Source organism: Seriola lalandi, unplaced genomic scaffold, assembly GCF_002814215.2.
Source record: "Seriola lalandi dorsalis isolate HSWRI2012SDOR001 ecotype SW California unplaced genomic scaffold, Sedor1 jcf7180002054583, whole genome shotgun sequence".
Taxonomy (NCBI): Eukaryota; Metazoa; Chordata; class Actinopteri; order Carangiformes; family Carangidae; genus Seriola; species Seriola lalandi.
The window spans coordinates 936281-947255 of NW_019525136.1; the positions used below are offsets into that span (position 1 = coordinate 936281).

Sequence of the window (10975 nt, forward strand, 5' to 3'; positions counted from 1 at the left end):
AAACGGGATACAGGATAGTCCACATCAAGGTGTAGGAGTCAGGGTTCAGCATGGGTGGCAGTGGAGGAAATTCCTCTGGATGTAGTTGTAGAGGAGCTGTGGCGCCCTCCTGCACCCGATGTTTCTGTTTTGTAATTCTGTTGCTAGCACTGAATCATTATTCTTTCTCAAAATCTCAAATGTCGTTCCACATCCACTGTGCTGTATTTTGTTTATTTTATTTAGTATATGTTGCATATCTAGTCTGACTTGGTGAGGAAGGTTTGATGAATGCTGTCAATTTGTTTACTTGACGCATCATACTTGTTGGAAATGTCTGTTGTTGAATCTCTGAGTGATGGACTGCTTGTATTATTTTGAAATACTTATTGTGTGTGTTGTCAGATAACCGAGAAGCATCTTGATTCTGCGCTGGAGTTCCAGATGAAAGTGGAAGCACAGAAAATGAAGTTTCTCCGCTCTAGCTGGTCTTGAAAGCGATTAGAGGAACAAGAGAGAAAAAGATTAGGGAAATTAAAAGTCCCAAAGAGTTCAACAATTGTCTGTGGTGTACACACCGGATTCTAATCAATCACCGACTTGTTAGCTTGTGTTAGGTCCAGGTCCTTTGGAATGAGCTGCCAGTAAATCACTGAGGCTTAAGTTAGCATGTGTTTAAAGTCTGTAAATCCTTCTTGTTAGTGTTAAAAACCTTTTAGGGAAGGACGTTTCGCCACAGAAGGCTTCATCAGAAGATGCTTGAAGGCCCGGTGACTGTCCCTCTGTGGTCCAACCTGCTGTCTACAAAAGAAGACCTGAGCCAGTGGGAGGTTAGTGTGCTGTTGGGCTCTGAGAAAACGTTTGAGTGTCCTCTCTGTCTGAGGCTCTGGAAAAGGATGGAAATGGAATTATGAAGGTCTGTGTCCCGGGATGCTATTCTATGAATTCTTATAATTGGGATGATAGCTAGCTTTGTCAAGCTACACATGGGTGTCTGTGAGTTTATAGGAAACTTGGGTAAGTAGTTTTTTGCTGTTATTGTTGATACCTTCAAAATAACTGTTGTCAAATTCAAAAGCATTACATTTTGGACAGATTTCCATACATTTTAGAATTTCTGCATCTGGTCTGTTCCTATCCAGGTGTTTCTGAAAGATGCTTTCCGCTGTTTCCAGCCCCACTTCCGTGCTAATGTCCGTATAGAAGCTGTCAGTAGTAAACAGAAGAGCAACACCATGGGTCTTTGGTGTGTCTGCTGGAGAAGGGTCCTAGAAAGGAATCTACGTAGAGGGAGATGTAGGTGGCACTGTGGCAGTTGGAGATTATAGTTCTCTTGGGGAAACTGTGTAGGGAACGGTGTTTGTGAATTTTGGGGAGGAGGTGAAATTCTAAGATAGTGTTTCCTTTGTATGATTTACTATAGATTAATAGTATTTGGGTTTGGGTAATTGCCTGTTGGCCTCCATAGCATATTGCTGTTTGTCCGTAATTACAATTTTAAACCTTATCTGCCGGTTTAATAATGATATTGGAAAGGTTGTTCTAGAACTCAAATTTAAACGGACTTGCACTTATATAATGCTTCTCCCATTCACTCACACATTCATACACTGATGGAACAGCCATCAGGGACAATGTGGGGTTCAGCATCTTGCCCGAGGACACTTCGACACAGACTGGAGGAGCCGGGGCTCGAACAACGACCTTCTAATTACGACGAATTGTGGACGACCCACTCCACCTCCTGAGCCACCGCTCACAGATAGAAACACTATCAGTCAGAAAAAAATCCCACCAAGTGATTGAATATTGTTTTAAATGTACTTTGGGATGGTGACTGTTCAAAATGTTTATGACGATTTTAAAATCGTCAACGAATAAGACCAGAGGCCATAGATGTCATCTTAATACCTCAGGTACAATATATGGAAGGTTGACGTTTCCCAGTCGGCTAAATAAGTGTGCATATGATGGGGAATATTTTTGACCCATAGCACAGCCAGAAATCTGTAAATAGCATTTCCCATCAAATTCAAAGTCGTTTTTTAAGGGTTAGTCTCAAGAGCTCGAGGATGATGTGATCGGGGCGAGAAGCAACCTGGGAAAAATTTGTGCTACTGCCTGTAATCCCAGTTCTGTGTTGATGTTTCTGTATAAAGATTCAACATCAGTTAAAAGAACAGCTTGTTCCCAAGTGCTCTTGGGATAAAAAGCGGGATAGTTAAAAAAAGTGATATAACTGTCAAAATTGAAAAATCGCTTTAAAAGTCTTTAGTTCAACATGAGCTGAAGACAAACTGAGACACGACACCAGCTGTGCTTCATCAGGTGGAACTGTTTTAAATCTCTTTGAGGTGGGCAGATCCACTGAAACAAACTTTACTACAGACACACATTCACGTTTCATTCAACTTTATCATTAGTAAGACACTCCTTACATCAGCAATACACTTCATATTTAAACAAGACAGGCTTTATATGGACTCACTGTGTACAAATTGTGCAACATTGGATAAGACACAGTCCTACAGTAGTGATATTAAAGAAAAGTGACAGAAAAAATGTCATGGGATGCAGGCTTTATTTGTTAGTCTCAGACTAATGTGCAGACATGCACACATACAGCTCTCTCTCTCTCTCTCTCACACACACACACACACACACACACACACACTCCTCCAGTCTGCATGATCTCCATCTAATTATTATCATTACTATTAGTAGCAGTAATAAGTATAATATACTTTATTTGTTTCTTTTCAATACAAGTAACAAAGTGCTTCACATGAGTCAAATATTAAACATCCATATAAATCAATGTGAAACATCCCACAATAAAACTGAACTGACTCTGAGAGTCTGGTCCTGTCTCCTTTAGTTGTCAACCTTGAAATGGCCAGCAGTGAACTACCAGCGGAGCTCAGACTGAGTCCTGGATCACAGGGGGATAAAAGCTCAGACCTGGACTTAAAAGGAATTAAAATCATTTTAAAATCAATCCTTAAACGAGCGGGCGGCCAGTGGAGAGATGAGATAGTAGTGATGTGAACACATTTTCTGAGTTAGGAGCCGAGCTGCAGCATCTGAACTACCTGTAGGTGGTGGATTGATTTGTGACTGAGACAGGTATACAGGGAGGACAGCAGTCGAGGTGGGAGGAAATAAAAACATGGGTGAGTTTCTCCAGATCTGTGGCTGAAATAAAAGACTTCACCTCATCTTTATTTCTCAAGTGACGAAAACATGACTGAACAACTTTCTTCCCATGGGGTTCAAAACACAAATCCTGGTCAAAAAGGTAGAGTAGTGTACCCCCAGTAGTGGGAGTAGAAAGAGTACATTGTCTCAGGGGAGCTTTAATGTTCCACAACTACGAGAAGAAGCACTGAATGTGTCCGTTTTTCACTCAAGGAAACAGAAAATTAAAAATCTTAAAGTATTGGCAGATTTGTTCCTAAATTGTTGCTGTTAGTTTTCGAAGCCAAAAAAACATAAGAAACCCACGTACTCCCATTCATTTATCCCACATAAATACACACACGCACACGCAGGAAGTCATTTGAAGGTATCACTGGGCTGTGCTTCTCCTCTCATTTGATGGCCTGCCAGATGATGATGATGAGGATGATGAGCACAAGCGACAGCACCATGGCCAGCATGCACATCCTCTTACGGGATTTCCTCTGCACACAACAGACAACATGTCAGAGTAAACACACACAGTGGAACCATCCTGCATCAGTGTTTTACGTTACAGTGGTATTAGCTTAACACTGGATGAGGACAGGACATCATATTCAACTTTTACTATTAATCCTCCATTGTGTCACCATATGAAACAATAAAGTTGATGGTATTCTATATTGTCTTTTACTGTCTAAAAAAAAAAAAATCTAATGATGTCTTTACGTTTATTTTTCTCCAGCCCCTCCATCATACCTTGTAATAGGCTGCCTTCTGCAGCTGGACCGCTCCTCTGTCCACATGAACCTCAGCACTCTCCACATTGGCCTCAATGCTGTCTGTTGATTAGAACACGTGAAGCTTCAATGAGAGCACGTGCACACACCTAACTGACACGCATGAACCACCAACTCAGTGCTAACCCGAGTTTCCTCTGACTTACCGATCATGTCTCCTTGGTCATGGATCATCACAGCCAAGTCCTTAAAGATCTGGTTCACATCCGTAATGTCAGCCTGGGGAGGAAGAACAGGAGCAACTGGTGAACAGGTGAACTACATGTGATGGTATCAGCGCTCCTGCTTCTGTAGGTCATCCTGCAGGTTTATACCTCCAGCTGTTTGATGTTCGTCTCTCTCTCCTTGATGATCTCCAGGTCCTCCTCTGTGATGGTGGGCTCCTCAGTTTGGCTCTGACACCAATCATCCTCCCTGCACAATCATACACACAATCATTTCAATGCTTGAGTTCGCTTTTAGTTTTTGATACTAACATCAATATTTAAGAGTTTATAGGTCAAATTGCAATATCCTGGTTAATATGAATGTTTTTACATAAATACATTGAATAATAATTTCATAAATATCTCCTCTACTTGGTTATCAAAAAACTGTGACCAGGACATATACAGTACTAACATGTTATCGTCATGGTTATCCCTGATGGACTGTTTATGTTTGGACTTTTGCTTGACTTCCTGTTTTATTTTGGAATACTTCCCTTGGGTGTTATTTTACTTCCTGTCTTTGTCCTGTTTCCCTGATTTGTGATTGTCTGCCCCGCCCTGATGTGTTTCACCTGTGCTCAATCCCCCTTGCCTCCGTTGTGTGTATTTAGTCTCTGTGCTCCCTGCTGTCTGTCAGTTCGTCTGTTATACCTGAGCTTGGATTCGTGATGTTTCCCTGTGTCTCTTACTCCCGTGTTTTTGTTCCACCAACCCCCTTTTTGTGTTGGCTGCATTTTCCCTCAAGCCTGACAGTTATAGTTGCCAGTGCCAGTGCTCTCTGATCGACAAACTATGTAGTGGATACACCGTATTAAACAACCATATTTTGACAGTCTGATTTAAAGTGCATGGTGCAAGTGCATTTACTACGTTGTTATATCAGCTTTTGCTATTTCAAAAATCGGTCGCTGCGCCAGGTGCATGGTTCAGAAGGGTTGTAGTTAGTGTCATGATTATTCATGGATGTGACATGGAGGAGGAGCTGGAAAGCGTTGCTGGAGAGAGGGATGTCACTTGCGTAGTTCTTTGCGCCACTTTGCGCCGGGTGTAAGATAGGGCCATGAATCACCTCATACCTACCTTTGGCATTTCTGTACTGACATTTCTTATTACTTATTGGCCAGTATATAGCCTATATTTATTTAAGAGGCTAAAAGCTCTGATGGAAATGTTGCAGTATGCCCAGAGCAGAAGGGAACATATTGTGTCCTTGCTGTGGCTTTTTTCCCCACCCAACTGCACAAAGAACAAAATGTGGACTGAATGGACTGAAAGTAAAATATTTTTAAAAAATATACTGAAGAAACATACTTTTCAAACGTGACCAGCTGTTCATCCACATTTTCTCCGTCTCCCTGTAGACAGTTACAAATAAGTTTAATCAACATCAGCTCACTTGTCCATCATACGTGGATATTTCTTCGAGGTTTGTGTTTAAGAGTTACGTTACAGACTGTAAAGGCTGAACAGTTCTTTCCCTGGTGCTCACCATGACTCTGGATCCAGCTCGAGCTCTGGCCACTGACTCCTTCTCTTTCTCAGCTGCCCTCCGCTGCACCACCTGGAAGTTGTTGAGGGCTGCAGAGAAATCGTTCATCAAACGTTCCCTCTGCAGTTTTTGCTGCTTCTGGAAGAAAGAAGACAGGATAGAAAAAAGACCATATCAATGTTTTTTGTTTTTTTTTGTTTGTTCTCATGTCACAGACACCCAACTGGACAAATATTAATCCTTTAATTTCCTGAACTTGGCAACAGTGCTGCACAGTAGAGAGTAGAAGCAGGAGTGTTTATCAGCAGGGGGAGATGACCTTAGGTTTCCTGAGCTTCTCTGGACGCGGCAGAGTCACAAGGCACAAATACACAAAGACAACCAAAAACCCTTTTCTAACTTTTCTTAATATTTCAAAAAAATATTTGTTGGGCATTTTTGCAGTTATTTGATAGCAACAGTAAATGACATGAGAGGCAACAATGGCTTTCAGTGGACTTGGAATAAATCTATTCTTAATTGACATGAAAGTATAATTCTCTGGGCAGGAAGCCAAAGAATGCAGCTTGGAGCTAGGGACCTCAGGCGAACAGCCCAAGGGCTGAGCAGTGGCGGATCAGACCTCAGGTGGAAAACCTGGAGGCAGGACAAAGGCAGAGCAGGAAACCTCAGGCAGGTCGACCAGGACCCCTGACGCAGGAACAGACAGAACACTGGTGAAGAAAACCAATTCAGGGTCTGATTTATTGTGTTTGACAGGAGATGCTCGGGGTTGCTGGGCAGCTGAAGCTAGGGGGCGCTGGGTGCGTGAGTCTCTGTGGAGCTTGGATAGCTTGGCGGATCAACATCTCCATGACCCACAATTCCTTCTTAGGGATTAGCCAGACCGAAGGCTAGCATGCTGACAGCTATCATGATGGAGGCTCGAAGGCCAAAGGCTAGCCGACTGGGAGGCAGGCTGGAGGCTAGCTGACTCAGGAGTAGGCTGCAGGCAAAGTAACCCAAGCCTTACCGCCTGATGAGCAGGCAGAAGTTAAGCAGACACTGGAACAAGCTGACAGTAAGCCAACCGGGAGATTGGCTGGTGGCTAGCAGACTGGGAATCAGAGGTGTTCAGAAAGTCCTTAATCTCATCTGGTAAAGAATCTTTTTGGACACCTTCCTGCACACCAACCTCAGAGCAGACTCTTTGTGAGTGCTCTTTTCCGCTCACCATACAAGCATATAAAGGCATACGACAATTAATTCAGTTCATCTTCACATGAACTGAATTGAAACACAAAGGACACACAGAACTGCAACTGAAAATAGGAAAGATGAGGCTATAAATACACTGAGGACTAATTAACTGATGAGCAAAAGGTGACAAAGAAAATTGGCAGGAAAAACACAAAGGCAGGAAGTCTTCTTCTTCTTTGAGGTTTATTGGCGGTTGGCAGACGACCAGCTGGTGCATTACGGCCACCAATTATGACGCGTGAATCAAAATGTCTAATATTTACAACATTAAAAAAAACGACTCATCTTCTCAGATTGGTGTCTCTGAGAGACAGAAATAGGATTCAATAACACTAATTTCTTGAGTTAATTTGTCAAATATCTATTAAATACAAGTTTACTTTGAATCAGATGCCTTCTTAGTGTAGCATAACATGCTCCACTGTTTCTTCTTGCACACAGTAGTGACATCTGCCTGTATTTTGAATAGTGTTTAGTCCAGTATCTTGATGTCATGGTCTCATCTCTCCTGCTCCTTCCTGCTCATGTCAGTTCTCCCACCTTTCCTTCAATTTCTGCTTAATAATGCCCATGATTTCTGTCTTGTTTAAGCTAACTGCTAAATCAATGTGAGTATTTCTTGCGGCCTCCTTTGCAACCTTAACTTCAGTTTGATGCCAATATGGGCAACGTGTGTAATATTGTTTAGGTGGTGCATTTTTAAAAGTCTCTAAAACACGTTTTTCCTCGTGGAACACATCGCTCTGCCACTCTGCTGGCCGCTCCCGCTCAGCTTTCCTAACTAGGAGCGCGCAGAACATAATGTACTGTGGGTAATATAATGACTGTTCATGAGCACCTCACACAACCCCACGTGAGAAAACCTGAACTATCCCTTTAAAATAAATTTCAATTGATAATTCAGTTCACTTCATTTTCCAAAATGAAAACAAACATGGTCTTAAAAAAAAATGATGTTGAAGCCCATAGTTTAACTCTGATGTTAGATGAACAAACACACTGTATCATATGTCAGCTACTATAGTTCACAGCATACAAACTATCTCTTTTTTAAATAGTTAATGGCAGGCCTGACAGCCTTCCCAGAACATGGAGGCTGTCGTATCAGTACATAATGCCTATGGTTTCAGAATGACACGTATGTTCATTTAAAAAATTGATACATCTGAATATATAGTTTTCTTGACATAGTGATAAATGTGTTTAATGACTGACCTGCTCTGACGGAGACAGTGGTGGGGGCAGTGAACCCAGCTCCTTCAGGTGTCTGTTGGTTTCTTTAGCCAGCTGGTTGGTGTTGTGCTGGAGCTGTTGGCTGCAGAGGAGCACAAACACCACTAGGACCACACTTTACCTGTCACAGACTGCATCAGATATTGGTAATATTACATGGTATACTGTACTTACAGCCTCTCCTGGAGCTCTGAGGTTTCCTGTCTTGCGCCCAGCTGGTGAAGGAGATTCTTGATCTGACCAGCTGCAGAGAAAAAGGAACCACTGCAGTAAACATGAAGTTCTTCTGGGCAATTCATTCATGAGTGGAAGTGTTTATTATTGATGTGGAGTTGAACATGTTATTTGCAGCTTCGTATGTGTACAGTGCATTCAGAAAGTTTTTTTCATTTTTTCACATATGCTGCATCCTTATGCTAGAAAATTTCGCTATGCAGCAGAATTTTTTTGTAGCCAGATCTGAGACTCGACACAATCATGTCTCTGTCTCAGCTGTGAGACCTTACATAGACAGGTGTGCGTCTTTCCACATCATGTCCAATCGTTTGAGTTTACCACAGGTGGACCTTAACCAAGGTGTAGAAACATCTCAGATAGGATCCAGAGAAATAGAGGAACCTGAGCTAAATCAGCATGTCCGTCTCGTCCTCCATGTCCCCTTGTACACATGTGCATGCGTGTGTTGAACTCACAGTTTTGGCTGATCATCTGGATGTTGGAACTGCACGCCTGGACCAGGCTGCTGACGTCCCGAGGCTGGGACCAGCTGGTGTTTGTTCTCATATAGGACATCCTGGCTGTAGCCCACCGGCCTGTCAGACTGCTGTGGAACACACACTAACCACGACCTAAACACAGTTACAACCAGGAGAAAATAGCACATTTAGTTACATCATCAATAAATCGTTTTTCCAATTTCAGCAAATTACAGCTTTTTTAATTTTGTGTTTGTCCCACTTATTTATTTATTTTTTTTGCTTTGATGGGGTGCTATAGATCTGTGGGGTGTTTCTGTTTTATTGTTTGTTTTTTCCATCATTCTTTCTGCTTTTCAGTTATTTCTTCTCCATCCCCAGACGGCGTGCTTCCCCAACCTGTGCTGGGGAGTGATTGGCCGACTTGCCACTCCCCTGACTTAAAGGTTCATTTAATCATTCATGTTCATATAAATAAAAGTAAATAAAGAAAGAAAATACATTTAAAACATGCAAAAAGATAAAGGGGGCAGAGATAAATAATAGCACCTAAGTAGTTGGGTAACTAATAGGAACTATGCAGATTGGTCAGTATATTTGCTTGTTTTTGTTCCTTTACTTTTCTTCTTCCCTTGACTTGAAGTTTGACTCAATAGTCCAGCTCACTGTGCTCTGCAAAAAGCCTCTTGGACCATTTCCCCCAGTAGATCATCACTGGACCAATCGTATCGAAAGTTATATAAAGCTTGTTACAACATTTGTCGTTACAACAGTCAATTGTAACTACTTAGAATGGAAAGCTTTCTCATCAATATCAGTACATCATGTTTCACAGAGCTGATAAGTTGATTATTTGATCAGTCAGCAGTTGAAAATGTATCAACAACTATTTTGATAATCCATTAATAGTATTAATTAAAAAATCCCAAATATGTGCTTCTTCTTGTTTATCTGTTTTGCCTTGTCTTACATTATCGTAAAATGTATATCTTAAAACAAAAACAATAATATAAAAACAATGAAATGTAAATTGAGCTTAAGAACAATTCCTGAGTTACATTCCAGCACTTATTATATCAATACATTTCAGATCTTCTTTTCATCGACAAAAGCTGTAGAAAAACTTTCATCCATTTGAGACAATTTTATTCTTTTTTTTCATAAACCTTTCCCAGTTTCTAGAGAGCCTATAGGCCCTAAATTTACCTCAGACACTTAATAAACGAAGAGTTGTTTCATTTCAAATAAAATATGATGGAGTACAGACCCAAAACAACAGTATGTGTCACAGCTCTTCTGTGTATTGGTTCCTCTGAACCAGTGTGTTAGGAGAAAGACGTTAAAATGCCAACAGTGATCTTCCAGTGGAAGAGTCTCATACCAAATAGAGAAAAATAGAGACCATGCAGGGAAAGTCAACCATGTAGTCACGTGGATTAATCTTCTAACAGACAGTTCGGGAGGGGAAATAAACTGACACAGTGTGCATGCTATTAACACAAGATTAAAACAGTCTTTCATTGACTATTTATATCACAAAAAGCTACTGCCACGCACATAAATGATACAACTGATATGGATTAAACCTTTTATCCACAACCTTTATTCAGCGTTAATAACAAGTCATGTGTCTCGTACATTAATTTCAGCCTAGATATTCGCAGTAGTCTCTAACAGACTATCAACTCTCTATTGGTTTATACACGTTTTAACAACGTTCACAGGAGGTCTCTTACTTTGCAGTGAAAGCGACGTCGACAGCGTCTGTTGCTCGAAATGCCTCAGATAAATATTTCTGTATCAGAATTAGCAAACCCAACCCGTGCGTGACGTCACGCGTTCGGATCACTAATCCGACGGCAGCTTTGACGCCGCGTTCACTGTCAATAAGAAAAGTGGGTAAAAACGAGTGTTGTGAGATAATAGCTTACTAATAACCATAATGTTAGAATTTACCCTACAATGAGACAAAATTATACAATACTATTTTACCGGTTCTGAATGCAGCATGCACTCAGTAGTCCTGTGACGCCTCGGAGTTCATTTTGATGGACTTGAGTCTATTTTTCCGTCGTTCTTACCTTGTCCTGAACCTAACCTTATCCCTTTCCCTCAATGTTTACCATGACGCATTTATGACCAGACAATAGT

The 10975-nt window shown here is 41.3% G+C and overlaps 1 protein-coding gene across 1 annotated transcript; it reads right to left on the reverse strand.

The window, feature by feature from the left end:
* Positions 1-2374: 2374 nt before the first annotated feature.
* Positions 2375-10649, reverse strand: LOC111664115 (syntaxin-12-like). Its single transcript, XM_023418584.2, has 10 exons — positions 10561-10649; positions 8822-8977; positions 8304-8373; positions 8112-8211; positions 5658-5795; positions 5480-5523; positions 4274-4373; positions 4106-4178; positions 3919-4001; positions 2375-3662 (listed from the first exon to the last, which is right to left on the reverse strand). The coding sequence occupies exons 2-10, from the start codon at positions 8919-8921 to the stop codon at positions 3570-3572; spliced, it is 801 nt and encodes a 266-aa protein (XP_023274352.1). The 5' UTR covers positions 8922-8977; positions 10561-10649; the 3' UTR covers positions 2375-3569.
* Positions 10650-10975: the final 326 nt, after the last annotated feature.